The sequence below is a fragment of the Hyperolius riggenbachi genome, chromosome 2 (assembly GCF_040937935.1).
Source record: "Hyperolius riggenbachi isolate aHypRig1 chromosome 2, aHypRig1.pri, whole genome shotgun sequence".
In the NCBI taxonomy this organism is placed as follows: domain Eukaryota; kingdom Metazoa; phylum Chordata; class Amphibia; order Anura; family Hyperoliidae; genus Hyperolius; species Hyperolius riggenbachi.
Genome location: NC_090647.1, coordinates 274,597,609 through 274,618,455, shown reverse-complemented (window position 1 = coordinate 274,618,455; position 20,847 = coordinate 274,597,609). Strand labels below are relative to the sequence as shown.

Genomic DNA, 20,847 nt, shown 5'->3' with positions numbered 1-20,847 from the left:
ATTGCTGTGCGTTGGGGGTGTTACTGGCTGCACTAACGTGCGCCTGTAACATCTTGCTGTGTAAGCAGCCTTAAACTACGCCTTATCAGTCTTAAAGTACGGCATAGTTTTAAATGGTGATGGTTCAGAACTCGTTAAGTAGTCCAATGTGGATCTGATTCGAAAATGTTTTGAAGCAATTTTCATTTCGCCTATGAACCTTGTCTGGTTTTGAAGCGCTTCAAAACACTAACATATGTTTTAAATACTACAGTGTCAAATATATGTACCTTTTGTACCACCTGCATTTTTATTTAAATATTTTTTTTTTAAATTTTAAACAAATCTGTAAGTACTCATAAGCACTACAATCCATTGGAAGTTGTCTTGCATTCAGTTGTGCAGCTGTAACATATCCCCCTCCTCTGAGTGTTTTTACTTTTCATATTTTCATGGCTCAGAAAGCATAGACTGAATTCTCAGAAATGTTTTCAATTTACCATGTGGCCTCTGACGCCTTAGAATATTGGGATTCTTAGCTGACAGCTGTGAGTTTATGGACTGCATACAATTCAGTAGTGGATGTTAGATGAGGAATCATTTTGCTGTCCAAGAATAATCTAAACCCAGGAAATGTAACTAAAATTAGCCTAAAGTAAACAGAATAGCAACAGAATATAGATACTCTCTGTGCTCCGGCAGCTAGACATGTGTACAATAGGAGATACCGGTATTTGCAGAAGCAAATTTACTGAGTCATTTTGCATATGTACAATATTGCACTTGTATGTACTGTACATCCAAACCAGGAAAAAATAGTGCAGGAGCCTTTCAGAAAAAATGGCACCACCATAGAAGTCTATAATAAAAACGCATTTTGCGGCATGACCCAAAATTTGGGCGCATGTCGGCGAACATCCCAGGGTGCCAAAATTTACCTTCTTTGCCGTAAATTGTGTCTTTCAGAATGGCTGCGTTATGCAGCTAGGAAGGTAAATTTTGGCGACCGATTATCGGCAAAAGGGTGCAATTTCGGCAGACAGAGGCGACCGATAGAATCACAGGCACAGGGGGCTTGCGTAGAACCAAATTGCGGCATTGCATAGCGGGCTCTGAATTTTAGCTTTTTTGCTGCATATCGTAGCTTTGTGGAAGAGGTGGGGGAGGGGGGTAACGCTTTAGGTGGGGGATTTAGGTTTAGGCATCACCAAGGAAGGGTTGTGTTTAGGCACCACCCGGGGAGGGGAAGGGGCATTAGGCTTAGACGCCAGTCTTAGGGTTAAGAACCACCAGGGTGGGGTTTAGGGTTAGGCACCACCTGGTGAGTTCTTCGGGTTAGGCACCACCAGGGAAGGGTTCTTTGGGAGAGTAGGGTTAGGTTTAGACTTAGTAAAATATTGCCGATATTTTACTATCAAAATCCAGTAATAGAATATCGCTAATCTTGGCAATATTTTATTAGCGACAATGCCATGCGCCCTTTTTTCCAGGCACCTTTTTCATGTATGCCTGTACATCATATCTATGAAGTATCTCTCCAGCACTCAACTCGGTAGTGGTCTAGGTGTGTATGTAGGACAATCATTGTATGAATGTCAGTTTGTTCACTGTCCAGTAGGATGTACTGGAGTGTGCTTAACTGTAGCTCACTAAATCGCAATGGACTGGTGTCAAAGGTTCCATGCAAAAATATTGATCCGTTTTTCAAATATCAATTGCTTCTTCAATGTCTGCAGCATAACAACAGCACACTGCTGAGACGGTGAGTCAGCCCGTGATGCCATGACAACAGTAAAGTTTGTATATTGCAGAAAATGACCGGCACTGGAAGGCTTTGAAGAAAGATATTTTATTCACCTCCAATAGTGAACAAAATGTAGCCAACGCATAACCTACTTGACAAAGGACGGAGATACTGTCCAAAACGGCGACAGTCCGTTGTTGGACCGATGCCACAGTGTGACACTGCCCACTCCATCTGGTAGTTGGTGCATTGCTTGGCAGCATGAGAGCTATTTTTACCTGAGCTATAATTACATCTGATGCTTTAAATGGATGTTGGCTACATTTTGTTCACTATTGTAGGTGAATAAAATGCCTTTCTTCAAAGCCTTCCAGTGATGGTAATTTTCTGCATTATATGTTGAGGGGATCTGTCGATGTCGGCTGGACAGTTGCATGGATTGAAAGTTTAAGGAAGGCGTGCCCTCATGCTCTGGCTATACTAACAGTAAAGTTTGTCTCTGCTTCTGCCTGTAAGGTGTGTCTCAGGATATTCTATGGCATTTGACAGCGTCCAGCCTGCACTATTTACCATTCTCATTTTTCTTAGGTACAGTTGGTAATTGTGAAGTTTTGTTCTGTTTTATGTTGTCTAACATTAAAATGTTTTGCTTCCTTTGCAGGAATTGCAGCATGAAAATATTGTGGCTCTTTACGATGTTCAGGTAAGAATAAAGTTTATTTTTACTGAACTTTTTTTTTGTCCCTCACGTTGAATATAAATATACATTTCACAAGCATATTTTATGCTCTGCAACATGATACAGTGTATTTGTGAACTACCTGAACAAAAGGGAAAACAATACTGTAGCTGTCAGTGTATTAGGACCTGCATAAAGACTGCTGGAGTTATGGTAATAATTTAGCAATTTCTACAGTTGTGTAACACCTTTTGTACATAAGGAGCACAAGATTTGTAAATAGTTGGCAAATTATCAAAAGTGCTGCTAAGCACAGCTCATAGATGTCTTTTCAGTGGTTATTTGCTTACTCAAACAATCCCACATTTCCATTCAATGACTTTCTCATCTACCAATGCCTTTTTTTCAGGGGATATCTAATGTTGATGGAGGCATCTTATAAAGAATAAAGCTGTTCATGTACTGTTGGATATTAATCCAAAGCCACTCCTGATCAATATTACCCATTCAGATTGCTGATCAAGAATATCTGCAGATACTCTACTCTGCATTAGTTAATTAGGTTGGTTCTGTCTTACTGCTATCCACTCCTATGTTAGGGTCCGTTTCCACTAGCAGTGATGCGATCTTGACCCGGAAAAAGAATCTGATGCATGCTGCAGATTCTCGCAGCACGCATCCGATCCCTTTAGCGCTAATAGGAAGCCGCATCCAGAAGATAACTGGAAGTGCCCGCGGCAGGATGTGATGCGAGCTTTGCATTGCATCAACTCACTAGTGGAAATGGGCCCTTATAGTGTTCATGTTGCAAACACTGTCTGAATTGATGTAATGAATAAACCTTATAAGTAGTTTCTTTAAAGATGCACACACGCACATTTTCTGTCTCTTCCATGAATCGGGACTTGATCCCTTGGACAACAGTTCTCTACAGATGTGTTGCTAGCTTACAGACTATTAATGCATACTATTGCAGTGGAAAGTGTAGAAGGTCAATGGCATGGCGCATGTTAGAGTGGGCGGGGTAAGAAACAGAACAATAGTGTTGGCCTGTGTTTGGATGAGGTGTTCGGGCAGGTTTTATCTCTTGCTGAGGCACTGGAGCCACTATACAGGCACTAGATTCTCAGCAGAGGCAGCTTTATTAGAGCCACATTGGCCTGAGAACCATCTAGTGTGCACAAGGTTTAATAAACTTGCTATGCTAGGCAGCTGGTCGGGCTAGAGAGTGTACTAGTGTCTGCCAAGGTCGCTTAGTGATCTGGCATGCCAGATCTTTAAGCAGCAATTGGCAGTCGAGTCCAATGATGCATCTACAATAGTACCCCACAGTGTCACCTGCAGGATCAAGTTCAGGTTTATGTGAGCACAAAAAACTCGCATGATGCCTCACTGCTGAATATGTAAACCATCCTTGAAGTCTGTAGGTGTTTTATCTGGTTTGAGGAACCCTATGACACGTTATGGCTTAGTCCATGGTTGGGCATGGTCTTCCAAAAAGTAGTCACCATACCATATAACTACTCCTAACACATCAGATCTGTGCCATTTATATTGTTGTTGCTGAATATATCTCGTCACCATGGCATGCTGCGGAGTACTGTGTTCTCCAGCCCATTATTTGCAGTTGAGGCTCCAGTCCACATTCCTATTTCACTTCCTCCCTTGTTTTTTGTAGTCGCACAGACAATGTCTAAATGATCAGAATACGAATCTACATTTTAATCCTAAAGAATACTGCCTCTGTGAGATGAAATCCTCATTTCTAAGCCCAGCCAAACCACAGTGTCTTCTGGGATTGGATGTGTAGCTGAGCAGTTGCTCACCACCTCTCCCAATCAGGACACAGGCTCTCATAGGGTTTTTGTGACTGGTGCAGCTAGCTGGGGAAACTGGGAAGACTTTCCTGGTCTGCACTACATCCTTGCAACAACCTTTTCTATTTTCCTTCAAAATATGTTTACTTGGAGATGTTTTGAAACACAACTGTAACTAGATGGAATGGTAGGAGAAGTTGGTATAATAACATTTAAAGGACAACTAAAGTGAGAAGAATATGGAGGATTATTATTATTTATTATTATTTATTTATTTATAAAGCGCCAACATATTCCGTGGCGCTGTACAATGTAAGAAAACAAACAAGGGATACATAATGATACAGACAATGATATACATGAAATATGAACACTGATACAAGATACAGCACTGCTGATTACAACTTGATTTAACATGATGACTAAAATGTATAAATTTCTAACAGTGTGCAAGCAATTGAATTAATAACATTCCATGACACAAAAGGGTGAGAGCCCTGCCCTTGCGAGCTTACAATCTAAAGAGGAGGATGCCATAATGTCAGAAACACCTGATCTGCATATGCTTATTCAGGGTCTATGGCTAAAAGTGTAAAGGCTCATACACACATCAGACTATAGTCTTTGGAAAACGAAAGATCACAGACCAATCTTACCACCCTTCATGTAGTATGAGAGCCATACCTTCACAGTCTTTTCTATGGAGCTGAACTCCACATCAGAAAAAAATCTTTGCAAGATGCTGCACACACAGATGCTGTACAGACACAAAAGATCAGTATCTGCAAAAGATCTGTTCCTGCCAAAGATCCGTTCCTGCAAATTGCATTCATAGTCTATGAGATCTGCAGATCATCATACACACCTTGTTTAACTGACATTCATCTGCATATCTGAAAATCCATCCTGGTGGATCTGATCTGCAGATGAATGTCTGTTAAACAAGGTGTGTATGATGATCTGCAGATCTCATAGGCCATGAATGCATTTTGCAGGAACGGATCTTTTGCAGGAACTAATCTTTTGCAGATACTGATCTTTTGAATGTGTACAGCATCTTTGTGTGCAGCATCTTGCAAAGATTTCTGTCTGATGGGGAGTTCAGCTCAATAGAATAGACTGTGTAGGTGTGGCTCTCATACTACATGGAAGGGGGTAAAATTGGTCTGTGATCTAGCCTTTTCCAAAGATTATGGTCTGATGTGTGTATGAGCTTTTAGATGCAGAGGATTAGCAAAATGGCCAGGAAACTGGTATTGCTTAGGCTCCCTGCACATCCGATATGCGATTCCGATTTTCCCTGAATGCGATCAACAGAAAACGCAGCATGCAATAATGATTAAAAATCGGAATCGAATGTAAAAAAAGATTAAGAATCGGAAACGCATGCAGTGTGCAGGGAGCCTTAGTGTACCAGAGATGATCTATAATAAAAGTTTTATACATACCTGGGGCTTCCTCCAGCCCCATGCGCATGGATCACTCCCACACCACCGTCCTTGTATCGCCGGTATCGGGGCCCGTAACTTCGGCCAGTCTGCGCAAAAGAACTGCGTCCTCTACGTATCTCTCCAGCAACTACTACCGGCAATGCAGAAAATTGAGGACGGTGGCGTGGGAGCAATCTGTGCACATGGGGCTGGAGGAAGCCCCATGTATGTATAAAACTGATTATAGATCGTCTCTGGTTTCCTTTTAAAAGGAAATACATGTTAGCCTCCACATCTCTGTCGCTTACTAAATTGTCACTGTTTCATGGGTTTTAAATGCAGCTTCTCTGTAAACAGGGGAGTAGTAGGCAGCGTTTTCCTTATTGACCTGCTGGTATTGCACTGCAATCAGATTACAGCCTCAGTTTGAAAGAACTGTCACGTACCCAGTATTGACATTGGGAATCAGTAGGCAATCAAGCTGATGCAAAAGTTTTGGGAATGAAGGTTTTTTTTTTTTGTTTTTTTTTGTGTGCAGTTTAAGAACCTGGAATAGTTGCCTCAAGAAATGTAGAAAATATTTACTTGTAAACCAGAAAGATTTTCACATCATCATTTGTATAATAGAAATGTTGTCAAAGTCTAGTCTTGTTCTTTATGTGAACGATGCTGCTGTATGGAGTTTTTTGATGCCTCCTCTGCAGACCTGTATGGACACTCTAGTGTAGGAGAAGCAATTGGCTGTCATGTTTTGTGAGAAGGGTGTATAAATCTTCTAAGTTTATCTACATTGGAGACTCAGTAAGCAGAAATCTTCTGTCATACTGTCACTAATCATCCATTGTGACCAGAAAAGGGCCCATTAATTTAAAGATTTAGCAATTGAAAAATAGTCCAATGTCCTCTAATATAATATTCTATTTTCAGCCAATTTTAACTGGAATAGGAATACATTTTGTCAGGGGCGTTTCTAGGGTCCCTGGAGATCAGTGGCACCTGTGGGCACCAGGAGGGGAGGCAAAAAATGGGCGTGGCCATGCAGTGAGTGGGCGTGGCCATGGGTGGGGCCAAATGTACATGAACTTAGCAGCGGTGTAAGCTACGGATAACGGGCCTGCCCATCGAAATATTGGACGGAGCCCCCTGTCCTTTATTTCGATCATTTACAATCAGTATAGGCATAGATCAAAGATGTATACGCACATACAATTTTGATTGGTCAATCACTGACCCCCAATTTCCCACCCCCGTGCAGTAAGTGGGCCAACAGACAATGAATTTTATGAACAGAGCTAAAATTGGCTAATCAAAATTGTATGTGTGTACCAGGCTTTACAGCTAATACTGTACATACTGAAAGTAGCAGGGATCAGCATACAATACAGCTGGTTTACAATCAATAAAGGCACAGAGTAACACCTTACACTGTACACACTGGAGGTAAATCAGCACACAGTGCAAGCACTAGAGAACAGCGTATACTGTACATACTGTAGGCAGCAGAATTCAGCACACTGCAGCTAGCGTGCCAAAAATGACGATCACGTTGTGTGGCGTGCTTATCGCGCCGCACCAAAAAATGGGTGGGCCATGGACCAGAATATAGGTGTGGTAACGGGTGGAGACAAATTTACATGAACCTAGCAATGGTGGGACATCAGATTAGGACAGTGGTGGCGAACCTTTTGGAGGCCGAGTGCCCAAACTGCAATCCAAAAGTCACTTACCGGTATCTATCGCAAAGTGGCAACAGCAATTTAAACTAAATACTGTACAAACGTTTTAACTCATACATGAACATTATGGAAAATCCAAGTTGAAAATAAACTGTGAAGATAAACAATTTCATCCATCCTACTCCTGAAAAATGTATTCAATTTTTTAGAACCTCCCAGTTTTATTTTCTGTTTTAAAACGCTAAAAAAGTAGGTTTAATGCTATTGTCTCATATGATAAGGATTCAGCTTTTCCCATAGTCTCGCAGTTAGCAATCATGTGACCCCCAACAAGACATATTCAGCAATCATGAGGCCCCCAACAAATCAGGAGGCCCCCAACAAGACAAATTCAGCAATCATGAGGCCTCCAACAAGTCATGAGGCCCCCAACAAGACAAATTCAGCAATCATGAGGCCCCCAACAAGACAAATTCAGCAATCATGAGGCCCCCAACAAATCATGAGGCCCCCAACAAGACAAATTCAGCAATCATGAGGCCCCCAACAAATCATAAGGCTCCCAACAAGACACATTCAGCAGTCATGAGGCACATAAATAGACAGCATTTCACATAAATAGGCAGAATGCCCCCTTAATATGGTAGCCCCCCCCAAGTTAGGTAGTGAGTGACAGGGACCCCCAGGTTAGCTAGTGAGTGACAGGCGCCTCCAGTTAGGTAGTGAGTGACAGGGACCCCGATAGTGAGTGACAGGGAGCACCTTTAGGTAGTGAGTGAGTGCCAGGGAGCCCCTTTAGGCAGTGAGTGAGTGCCAGGAAGCCCCTTTAGGCAGTGAGTGAGTGCCAGGAAGCCCCTTTATGCAGTGAGTGAGTGCCAGGAAGCCCCTTTAGGCAGTGAGTGAGTGCCAGGGAGCCCCTTTAGGCAGTGAGTGAGTGCCAGGGAGCCCCTTTAGGCAGTGAGTGAGTGACAGGAAGCCCCTTTAGGCAGTGAGTGAGTGACAGGAAGCCCCTTTAGGCAGTGAGTGAGTGACAGGGAGCCCCTTTAGGCAGTGAGTGAGTGACAGGGAGCCCCTTTAGGCAGTGAGTGAGTGACAGGGAGCCCCTTTAGGCAGTGAGTGAGTGACAGGGAGCCCCTTTAGGCAGTGAGTGAGTGACAGGGAGCCCCTTTAGGGAGTGAGTGAGTGACAGGGAGCCCCTTTAGGGAGTGAGTGAGTGACAGGGAGCCCCTTTAGGGAGTGAGTGAGTGACAGGGAGCCCCTTTAGGGAGTGAGTGAGTGACAGGGAGCCCCTTTAGGGAGTGAGTGAGTGACAGGGAGGCCCTTTAGGGAGTGAGTGAGTGCCAGGGAGCCCCTTTAGTGAGTGAGTGCGTGCCAGGGAGCCCCTTTAGTGAGTGAGTGCGTGCCAGGGAGCCCCTTTAGTGAGTGCGTGCCAGGGAGCCCCTTTAGGGAGTGGGTGCGTGCCAGGGAGCCCCTTTAGGGAGTGGGTGCGTGCCAGGGGAGCCCCTTTAGGGAGTGAGTGAGTGCCAGGGGAGCCCCTTTAGGGAGTGAGTGAGTGCCAGGGGAGCCCCTTTAGGGAGTGAGTGAGTGCCAGGGGAGCCCCTTTAGGGAGTGAGTGAGTGCCAGGGGAGCCCCTTTAGGGAGTGAGTGCCAGGGGAGCCCCTTTAGGGAGTGAGTGCCAGGGGAGCCCCTTTAGGGAGTGAGTGCCAGGGAGCCCCTTTAGGGAGTGAGTGAGTGACAGGGAGCCCCTTTAGGGAGTGAGTGAGTGACAGGGAGCCCCTTTAGGGAGTGAGTGAGTGCCAGGGAGCCCCTTTAGGGAGTGAGTGAGTGCCAGGGAGCCCCTTTAGGGAGTGAGTGCGTGCCAGGGAGCCCCTTTAGGGAGTGAGTGAGTGACAGGGAGCCCCTTTAGGGAGTGAGTGAGTGACAGGGAGCCCCTTTAGGGAGTGAGTGAGTGACAGGGAGCCCCTTTAGGGAGTGAGTGAGTGCCAGGGAGCCCCTTTAGGGAGTGAGTGCGTGCCAGGGAGCCCCTTTAGGGAGTGAGTGAGTGACAGGGAGCCCCTTTAGGGAGTGAGTGAGTGCCAGGGAGCCCCTTTAGGGAGTGAGTGAGTGCCAGGGAGCCCCTTTAGGGAGTGAGTGAGTGCCAGGGAGCCCCTTTAGGGAGTGAGTGAGTGCCAGGGAGCCCCTTTAGGGAGTGAGTGCGTGCCAGGGAGCCCCTTTAGGGAGTGAGTGAGTGACAGGGAGCCCCTTTAGGGAGTGAGTGAGTGACAGGGAGCCCCTTTAGGGAGTGAGTGAGTGACAGGGAGCCCCTTTAGGGAGTGAGTGAGTGCCAGGGAGCCCCTTTAGGGAGTGAGTGCGTGCCAGGGAGCCCCTTTAGGGAGTGAGTGAGTGACAGGGAGCCCCTTTAGGGAGTGAGTGAGTGACAGGGAGCCCCTTTAGGGAGTGAGTGAGTGACAGGGAGCCCCTTTAGGGAGTGAGTGAGTGCCAGGGAGCCCCTTTAGGGAGTGAGTGAGTGCCAGGGAGCCCCTTTAGGGAGTGAGTGAGTGCCAGGGAGCCCCTTTAGGGAGTGAGTGAGTGCCAGGGAGCCCCTTTAGGGAGTGAGTGAGTGCCAGGGAGCCCCTTTAGGGAGTGAGTGAGTGCCAGGGAGCCCCTTTAGGGAGTGAGTGCGTGCCAGGGAGCCCCTTTAGGGAGTGAGTGCGTGCCAGGGAGCCCCTTTAGGGAGTGAGTGCGTGCCAGGGAGCCCCTTTAGGGAGTGAGTGCGTGCCAGGGAGCCCCTTTAGGGAGTGGGTGCGTGCCAGGGAGCCCCTTTATGCAGTGAGTGAGTGCCAGGGAGCCCCTTTAGGGAGTGAGTGAGTGCCAGGGAGCCCCTTTAGGGAGTGAGTGAGTGCCAGGGAGCCCCTTTAGGGAGTGAGTGCGTGCCAGGGAGCCCCTTTAGGGAGTGAGTGCGTGCCAGGGAGCCCCTTTAGGGAGTGAGTGCGTGCCAGGGAGCCCCTTTAGGGAGTGGGTGCGTGCCAGGGGAGCCCCTTTAGGGAGTGAGTGCCAGGGAGCCCCTTTAGGGAGTGAGTGCGTGCCAGGGAGCCCCTTTAGGGAGTGAGTGAGTGACAGGGAGCCCCTTTAGGGAGTGAGTGCGTGCCAGGGAGCCCCTTTAGTGAGTGAGTGAGTGAGTGACAGGGAGGCCCCCTCTCTAGCCGCCGCCGCTCCCCCCCCTACCTCTCAGCAGACCTCAGGATCAGCGGCGACCCGACCAGATGTACGAGCGGGCGCTGGACGCACCCGCTCGATATGCGGAAGTGATGTCACTTCCGCATATCAGTGCGGGCGCTGGGTCCTAGCGCCCGCACGATTGGTCGCCAGCTCGCCGCCTGATCCTGAGGTCTGAGACGCGGCGGCGGCGGCTGGAGGGAGCCGCTGACAGAGGGGGCAGCGGCGGCCGGGAGATCCGTGGCACCCCAGGAAAGATTGGGGGCACGTGCCCCCCTAAAACAGGGCTAGCGACGCCCCTGCATTTTGTTCAGTCTCTGTCACAATTTTGGCAATGCTGCGTGTTTTGTTTCTAAATAAACTGTCCTTTACATCACTCTACAGTTTAAGCATAATATGTCAAATTCAGATTCAGGGAGGGTTCAAGCTTACGGCTGTGGAGGATTTTTCATTTTAATACGCGTTTTCCGCTCATGTTATCCACAGTCAGCTGACTGTGGGCAAGGGGGATCGCAAATTAGATGTGACTTAGTCCATTGATTGACATGCGCTTCCATATTTGGTATGATTCTGCATGGTGGGTAACCATGTGTGGATCCTCTAAGTGTAAACATGGCTGAAGTGCCTCTGAGCCAGTGTCTGTTTTCCCTGTGTATTCCCCCTGCAACTGGCCAGATGCTACCACTTGGCCATACCTGAATTTCCAGCCAAGGTTTCCTTTGGCCTAGACAGACTCACACAACCGTTGTCTTTATTTTTTATTTTATTTTTTTTGTGGATACCAAATTGTGTGCATGGACAGAAGAAAAATACTATTTATGAGGACTGTATGGGCTCTTTTCCACTAGCTGCAATCTGCTTCAAAAGGTGGGTCGAAGCGGTTTTGTTGACCGCCAGAGCTCTGCGATATGTAAATCGCATTGCTCATTTTCCACTACTGGGGGTGTGTTTCCTTTTTGCTTGTACAGTGTTGTTTTGCAATTTTTTTCATACCATCGAAGTTCATTTTACATAAAAATGTATCTAAAAATGTATCGATTTTAAAAAGGCAAAAAATTGCACTTGGTAAAGAAAAACACAGTTAAAATGCAGTGCCACTAAATTACATTAGATGTGGAACAAACAGGAAATCCCAGTAACACACAACGCATGCAAATACTTCTATGGCCACTTCCCCAGATTTGTGCCGCAAGTACCGCAGGTGACCATGGCAACATCCGGCACTTCCGTTGCTATGTGATCACCCCCCCCCGCCAATGCGGTTACGATTCCATTCAAGATTAGAAATCGTAATGTGTTAGCATGAATCGAGGTAACCATTCTTTTCAATTCCGTGATGAATCGGGCATAGATGATAAACCTCAGACAGTGCAGTCTGTTCAGCTCTGACATTCTTGCAGATCTCATAACTGTGTGTTTCTGAACATGTGATTAGCAATACACATGTGGGGAAAGGGGCCGAAGTGTGAACGGGCCTTTATGTATTGGAAAAGTTGTCTTTAAATGAAATAATTGGGTGCAGTCACGGTGCTTCTGGACAAGTGTGCTTGGGGTGCTGTTTGTGCTGCTCCACTTTCTAAGGATGCCTACATGCAGCAACCCTGTTAATATTTAAACATTTTTACGTGGACTACAGGGAGAAGCATTGCAGTTAGTTTAGGCCCTGCATATTTTGGCACTGGATGCAAATTTGCACATGCTGTGCTATTAAACTAGCAGATGGGCTTATCTGCAGTCATTATAAATTGGGTGCTGCTTGGTTATGTGCACACCCCATGCTACTCTTAAAATAATTTATTGCAAGGACACTATGATTGGCGAATTCTGAAATGGGAAAGTCCTTTATTTTTATGGAGATACTGTATAGCTAATATATTAACTTTCATTTTTGTTTCAAACATTTTATTTCAAAACTACATAACGATTATAATGTGCAGCACAAAATAAACTTGACATATGTATCAGTATGTTGCTAGGAATGACTAACAAAAATATGACGTATAACGTCATTACATCCATAATTTATTTCAAGGCGTAGTTTGCTTAATTAACTGATCTTTCACCAGGCTTCTAACTGTGAAACCAGTTTTAGCAGAATTTCTGAAGACTATATAGCAAAACAACCATATAATCTTTGTCACTGAGACTTGACAGCCAGGCAAGTCTCTACTGTAGTGTCTCTGGGGGAGCACTGAGAGAAAGTAGCTGGGAGTCTGCAGCATCTGTTGACAAGGAGTGAATGTGCACAGACCATATAGAAGGCAATAGCACATGACAGGTTCTGCATTAGGAGTCAGAAGGCGCATCATGTGGCTAGACTAAATGCAGCTGCATGATTACAGGCAGAGAGTGAACCCTGTGTACTCAGCAAGCACCTCAGCTAACTGTACATTCTCTACTAGTGTTGGCACTGTGTGGTCACTTTGTCACTCAGGGCACGCACACACGCGCACACACACATAGAAAAATAAGATTGCCTTTTATAAACTACTCTTTTTTTCCTTTATAATATGGCATGTCACGGCCACTGAATGCAGTAGCCAGCCAGCATACTGAGGAGTAGGGGCAGAGAGTTCACCAGCCAGCACCATGTACCTTTGTACTGCAGAACAAAGGTTTTGCAGCTGTCACTGGAGTAGCTCTCCTGCCCAGGGCCCCTCTGTACTTTCCACCCCTTGATTAGTTAAAGAACAGACTTTCATAACTGATGCGTATTTGATAAAACCATTGAACATTGATTATGAAGGTTTTTATTTTCAATGGATTTCCATTAGATTGTTATTGAGTCTAATCTATTGACCATATCTAATAGTGTAATGACCTTATGAAGACAATTCTGTACTTTCTGGTACATTCAGGTCTTGTTTTACTCTTGCTAATTGCGTTTGTGGTGCAATGCTCTCCCCCAATTGCATCGCACCATAATGCACAAAACATTCATACAACCCTGCGGCAGAGTGCGCGACAGGGTCACATGAATATATCCCACCGCACACCCTTCGCACCCCTCTCCCAGGGACATATTCCATGCTGGACAGGAAGTATGTTAGCGGAATTCCCGTGTTTCACTGACGTATTCCCGTCGTTCCACACATGCGCAGCGCACCGCCACCATATTTAAAATGTCTACGTTGCTCATTGACTTTCATTACTTCCGTCACTGTGGAAGTCCAACAGTAACGCACAGTTGACTTAACGGCAGGTTGGTGGCCTGTCAGGCACTGCGATACAAGAAGGGTGCTAGGCCCCATTACCTTGCATTGTCATTGCGTTACCCTGCGGTAAAACAGGGTAACGCAACGCACACTTGCAAGGAAAGTGTAAACCTTTTCATTCCTTTTGGCCAAGATAAAATCCTCATGTTTCTGTATTCCATAACTGGGTATGCTGTCAGTGCAGAAATACTACTGAAGAGAGCATAAAACTATAAACGTGTGCATATATTTTCTCTTTTTCTGTACTACACACATATTGTGTGCCAAAATCATACACACAGTGCCCGGGCCTCCATATTTTACTTTCCATAAACATTAGTTATTTCTGTGTGTCTGGCTTTATTGGCTTCAAGCTGGCATGGAGAGTATTTGATGTGCTTGACTGAAATCGTATATGTGCATTTACAAGTTAGTTAGCAGTTTTCCATATCCAGTGTTACATGAGGGTCAGTACTGCTGTCATGTTGCCAGACTGCTGCGTATCTGTCATGAGACTTCTTCCAGTGGGATAAGTGTCCTATTTTCAGACCTCTGACTAGCTACAGATGCTTTACATATTAACTACTGTAAAGCTCCTAGAGTTCCATGAAGCACTGATATGATTTATCACACAGGAAAAGTGGCAAATCCTTTGAAATCATCATGTTGCAGTTAAAAAAATGGGCACTGAAATGCAGCTTTTTACTACTTGATGGAAACTTTTTGTGTAGCTTGAAATAAGACCAGTCAAATGCAGCTGCTGTTAGTTTGTCTGCAGACAAATAGCAGCAAAATTTACATCAACTCAGAAAAGTTAGCGTCTCATTGATCATCTCTAGCTGTAATCCTACATGCTGCATTTAAGGTGAACTCTGGACACAGCTTTTGTGCCCTCAAGAGCACCCTGCACCTCCCAGCTGACAGTTGCTGAATGTTGATTTATGTGTGAGAATGTATTATTTTATTATTTTTTGGATTACCAAGTGAATAAAGGCAAAAAAAGCCAGTGACAGCTAATTGGGTCAACTGGACGCTGCGATTGGCAAGCGTCTAATACACCCATGTTCATTATCAGTAATCGAGCACCCAGTTGGTTATTTTGGCACCTGATGTGGCTAGTAGCCAATTGGATATCATATAGTTGTAGCTGATCATGGACGATCATAATTTGTATGCAGTTTAAGAGTGGACCAATCGAACTTCATCTGGACGTGATTTGTCCTGTTTTCATGCTGCATAAACCCAGGGCTGTGGAGTCGGAGTTGAGGAGTCTGAGCAATTTTGGGTACCTGGAGTCTGAGGTTTCAATAAAGTGAAGAGTCGGAGTCGGATGATTTTTGAACCAAATCCATAGCTTTTGTAAAAATTAGACTAAGGAGTCTGAGTAGTTTTGGGTACCTGGACATGGTGGTTTCATAAACTGAGGAGAATTATTTTGTACATACTCCACAGCCCTACATAAACCATACTTTCATGGTTGCTCCTTTAAAACCTGCCCCAATTCAACCTTTTATACGAGTCCGCACGCAAGTGAGCACTTCATGCTCCTGAAATGGAGTTTGTTCTTATCCTCTAAATAAAAGCAACACAATCATGCATATATCAGTCTTTTTTCCATGGAGCAACAAATTGTAACAATAAGGGCCCTTTTCCACTAGCAATCGCTAGCGTTCACGCTGAACGCTAGCGATTGCTGAATCGCAATTACCGGCGATTCCCCGACGTTCGCGGCCGCGATTTTGCTATGCTATGCACTGCATAGCAAAATCGCGGCAATAATCGCTCCGCCGCGCGATCGCGATCCGGTCAAAAACGAATCGCGGTAGTGGAAATGACCTACCGCGATTCCTATGTTAAAAGCAAACTGTAGCGATTTGACAAATCACTAGCGGTTTGCGGTTTTGCGATTAAGCAATCGCAAACGCTGTAGTGGAAAAGGGCCCTTAAAGGGATCAGAGCAGCTCCTGCTTTCAAATAGCTAGAAGCCTGCCACGTTTAAGAAGCTAACTCCCCCTGCTCCCTTTTCACTGCAGGTATTGAGCCTTGGTGTGAAGTTCAACAAGTCTCTTACCTCTTGAAGTACAGTCTTCCCCCTCCTCCCCTCTGCCTAATTCTGGGTACACACGTTGAGATTTCCCGTTCGATTCGCGGGATCGAACGGACCGATTTGATTATTTCCAACATGCTCGATTCGGATTTCGATCGTTTCTGCCGTCGATTTGGCATACTTAACATGCAAATCGACGGCAGAAACGATCGAAATCCGAATTGAGCATGTTGGAAATAATCGAATCGATCCGTTCGATCCCGCGAATCGAACGGGAAATCTCAACGTGTGTACCCAGCATAATGCTTAATGGGTTTGCTTGAATTTTTGCTTGCGGTAAATTAGAGGCCTTATTTTCCTTCCATTTTCTGTTGCTTATGACCTACTGCTTGGCTGGAGAAAGAGGAATACTGCCTGTATTTAACCCTTAAAAGTAAAAAGATGAGGTACATTTTAATGAACCGAATTTTTAGCATGCATTTTTGATTTGCTATCGAACTGACCTGGGAGTTAAAAATGATGATCAGTTCTCTTTAAAGGATACCACAATTGAAAAGGATTGCTGCAGTGTGTGGGGGGTTAAAAGTACATACTATCCGCGCCTCCTGCCCCCCTCTGTCGGCCGCCGTTAGTGTAATATTCATGCCGGGACCGGCGACTTGCTTGACCCCTCACCCGGACATACTGCGCCCTGTATGCGCAGTTTGTCCTCCCCTCTTCACTTCTGGCCAGCGCATAGCGAGCGGCTCAGAAGCACGCTGATCCCTGTGTCTGCTCTGGGCTGCATGTGCACTCCACTACACCAAGCGTCACATGCTAATCATGTGACACTTGATGTAGTGGAGCGCACACGCAGACCAGAGTAGACAGAGGGATCAGTGTGCTTCTGAGCCGCTCGCTATGCGCCGGCCAGAAGTGAAGAGGGGAGGGACATACTGCGCACACAGGGTGCAGTATGTCCGGGTGAGGGGGTCAAGCAAGTCGCCAGTCCCGGCATGAATATTACACTAACAGCGGCAGACGGAGGGGAGCAGGAGGAGCGGATGGTATGTACTTTTAACCCCCCACACACTGCAGCAATCCTTTTTTTCAGTTGTGGTATCCTTTAAGGTGGCCATACATCAGGCGATTTAGTGGCCAATCTTTTTCTGATTTGATAATTATCAAATTGGATGCAAATCAGTGCTGACAAAAGCATGCCCGATCGACTATGTGACCAATTTTGGTCTGAAATTGGTCTCCTGTATCAGACATGCTGCAAGATGTCAGGCCTACATGCTTGATCGGATGTGCTGCGATAATGGCATGCGATGATAGCCAGCGACGAACACCACAGAAACCCCCGACCACTGCCCCCCACCCCCTAGTGTATATGTAACAGCCTTTGAATTAATAATTTACCTTTCCGCTGCCCGCCGTGCCCAGACACCTATTCTTCGTTTGCATCCAACCATGTCAACCTAGCGGGCTGAATTCCTGGAAGAAGAGTCCGGACACAGTGGCAGAGATCAGGGGCATGGCGGGTACATGTACACTGGGGAGGAAGCATCCATAGGCTGCGTTACAAGGGGTGATTCCCAGAAGATTTCATGCTGAAATCTATCGGGAATCGGCCTGTGGAGTATGGGTAGGCAACAGATCTCTCTCCAATCAGAGAAAGAGCTGTCTCTTGGTCGATCTGCCCATACATCCTCTTGTGTATGTGCACCTTTACACCATTAAATAACTAGGCTGTGCTGGCAAAGGAGCAAGAAAGCTACAGTCTACAACCAGACCACAGTGGCTGCCAAATCTGCATACAAATAAGGGTAGCTAGGGAAAGTGTAGCTTTTATTGCTGTCAGTGTCCCAGCCTGCACATGTGCAGAGGTTTAAAGGATACCTGAGGTGAACTCCCCTGTACAAATGGTGCATGCCCTAATCATATCCTGCATTTACATATAGAATCCCAATCCAAACAGCTGTGTGCTTGGAAATACTGCCCTGCTTGTACCCTGCTAATGTTTTTGCATTATTGATCAAGTAGTCTGAACAATCATTTAAAAAGTATTTAATTATCAACACATAACCAATATTTATGGACTACTTACATCTACCATGTCTCTTTCACATGTATAGCAAACCCAATAGGAAAGCTGCTGTTATGATTATCTGTCTTAGAAGAAATCTGGAAATGAGAATTAATTTTGCAATTTGGCTCAGCATACTGAAAGTTTTAAATAATGTAATGGTATGTGTAGGAAGTCTTTGTGAAAATGCCATCCAGTGATATATGTAAAGTCCAGCCAGAAGTCCATGCTGTAGCAAGGCCAGCAATACACAAGTCTTCTGAATGTAGGCATAGAGCCACACAGGCCTGACGGGAGGGCTTTGTGCACACAGTGAATAAGGCTTGATTTGCATTCTGCCTGAAATGGCTTGTAACACCATGTCTCTTTGCTGGGATTGCTGCATTCGCAGTCTTGCTTTAATTGAGCGTGTCAAACGGGTGCTTTGAATGCTGTATTTGGCTTTCCACATTCTGCTGTATAGAACAAACATTGAATGTCTTGTATGCCTTTTTACTATATTTTATGCTGTCAAACAAATTCTTGCAATTATAAAGCCTTTGTGTACATAGGCTGATTTACACAGAATATTTAGTTGACATGACTTCCAAGTTGTTTGCATGTGTACTACTTACTGACACTTTTGGGGAATCCAGTAAAAGAGATATAGCTGAAGTAAAAGATATAGCTTAATTCCAAGCACGCACTTGAGGACTGATGCCACCATCGAAAGTTGGTTCAGATAACCAGTAAACCTATGGTATATGCTTTTCACATTGGCCTCAATTCACTAAGATCATGTTGGAGATAAGGCAAGAGAAAACTTACCACCACACAGTGAGAGCGTTATCTTATCTCTTCATTCCTTACGTTACCTCCTGTAGTTAAAGCGGATCCGAGATGAAAAACTAAGTATAACAAGTAACTTGTCTATATATCTTATCTAAAGTTTAGATAGTTTACACAAATATACAAAGCACAAATCTAGCTGCAAACAGCTTCAATAGAATATGATTATTTCTTCCTGTGATACAATGACAGCAGCCATGTTGTTTGTAAACATTACAAACATGCAAGCTTATCTGCATCTTCTGTGAAAAAAACCTAATCCCCTCCTCCTCCCTCCTCCCCTCTGCCTCTGAAATCTCTGGCTAGTAATACCTCCCCCTCCTCCTGTCCAGACTGAGCTCCCATGATTCCTTGCTACTGCCAAGGCTCTCTGAAAAACTGTGGGCAAGGCTTGTTTAGTTTATAGGGAATTAGAGTATTAAAAAAAAAAATTGGCTTGAGGAATGCCCTATAAACAATAGGAAAGTAACACAATTATGCAATGAGTAAAAGTTCATCTCGGATCCACTTTGTTACCTCCTCTGTAGTTATTTTCACACACAGTTAATTAACTGCGAATTCTGGCGTTATTCTAAGGATTGAAGAGTTAACTTAAAGGACTTCCGAGGCCAAAACTAAGAAAATTACACTGTACCTTTTTCTTAGCCAGATCCACGGAGGACACCCTGCGCGTCCTCCGCTCCGTTCTGCCGTCAGTGTCGGCCTATTCGTTCCCCCAGGGCAAGCCCCGACCCCACCGAACGGGTCGCATCGATGCCACCCCTAAGATGGCCGCCGCCTTGATCCGCGGCTGCGCAGTACGCTTTGCCGCAATTGCGACTGCGCAGCCTTTAGCCCGCCTCTCGCCGCGTATGGGTCCCGGCATCCTCCTGAAGCGTGCGGCGGGGAGGCGGGCTAAAGGCTGCGCAGTCGCAATTGCGGCAAAGCGTACTGCGCAGCCGCGGATCAAGGCGGCGGCCATCTTAGGGGTGGCATCGATGCGACCCGTTCGGTGGGGTCGGGGCTTGCCCTGGGGGAACGAATAGGCCGACACTGACGGCAGAACGGAGCGGAGGACGCGCAGGGCGTCCTCCGTGGATTCGGCTAAGAAAAAGGTACAGTGTAATTTTCTTAGTTTTGGCCTCGGAAGTCCTTTAAAGACGGAAGAGTTAACTTTCGGTTTGCCTGAGGTAAAATGTTTCCGGAATACTACATGCCTCATTACCATGGTGATAACTTTAGAAACGTTATTAACCTCCCTGGCGGTTTATTTATTTTGCCAGGGAGGCTGCAATGTGTTTTTTTTTAAATAAAAAAAAAAATATTTCATGCAGCCAACTGAAAGTTGGCTGCATGAAAGCCCACTAGAGGGCGCTCCGGAAGCGTACTTTCGATCGCCTCCGGCAATCGAAAGTAACAAGATAGGCCGCAATGAGCGGCCTATCTTGTTTCGCTTTCCTCGTCGCCATGGCGACGAGCGGAGTGACGTCATGGACGTCAGTCGACGTCCTGACGTCAGAGCCGCCCGATCCAGCCCCTAGCGCCGGCCGGAACTGTTTGTTCCGGCTGCGCTGGGCTCGGGCGGCTGGGGGGACCCTCTTTCGCCGCTGCACGCGGCGGATCGCCGCAGAGCGGCGGCGATCGGGCAGCACACGCGGCTGGCAAAGTGCCAGCTGCGTGTGCTGCTTTTTTCAGAAACAAAATCGGCCCAGCAGGGCCTGAGCGGCGACCTCCGGCGGCATACCCCGAGCTCAGCTCGGGATTACCGCCAAGGAGGTTAAAGACAGGAGATAAGCTTAGTGAATTGAGGCCATTGTATGAATTGAGCAAAAACTGTAAGTTGGAGGCAAGGTTCTTCATTGCTCATACATCTTGTTTGTTTTGTTGGATTTCTCTCACTTTGATGACCTAAAGATACTGATTGTAACTAGTGGCAATTTATAATACAGCAATGATTCATTTATAAGGAAGCCTATTGTGAAATTTATTTTTGTAGATTGTTTAGTATTTATATAGCGCCGACCTCTTCCACAGCGCTACACATAGTATATGGTCTTGTCGCTTAACTGTCCCTCAGAGGGGCACACAATCTAGTCCCTACCATAGTTATGTCTATGTATGTATCGTGTAGTGTATGAATCATAGTCTAGGGCACATGTGTTAAACTCCAGGCCTGGAGGGCCAGATCCATGCCAGTGTTTAGGATGGGCT

The 20,847-nt window shown here is 45.8% G+C and overlaps 1 protein-coding gene across 2 annotated transcripts in view; it reads left to right on the top strand.

The window, feature by feature from the left end:
* ULK2 (unc-51 like autophagy activating kinase 2) overlaps window positions 1-20,847 on the top strand; it is a 158,995-nt gene that overhangs the window by 24,775 nt on the left and 113,373 nt on the right. For both annotated transcript variants that reach the window (XM_068268721.1, XM_068268720.1), the window contains exon 3: window positions 2,385-2,426. In XM_068268721.1, coding sequence (XP_068124822.1) covers window positions 2,385-2,426 — 42 coding nt within the window. The remainder of the gene's footprint in view (window positions 1-2,384; window positions 2,427-20,847) is intronic.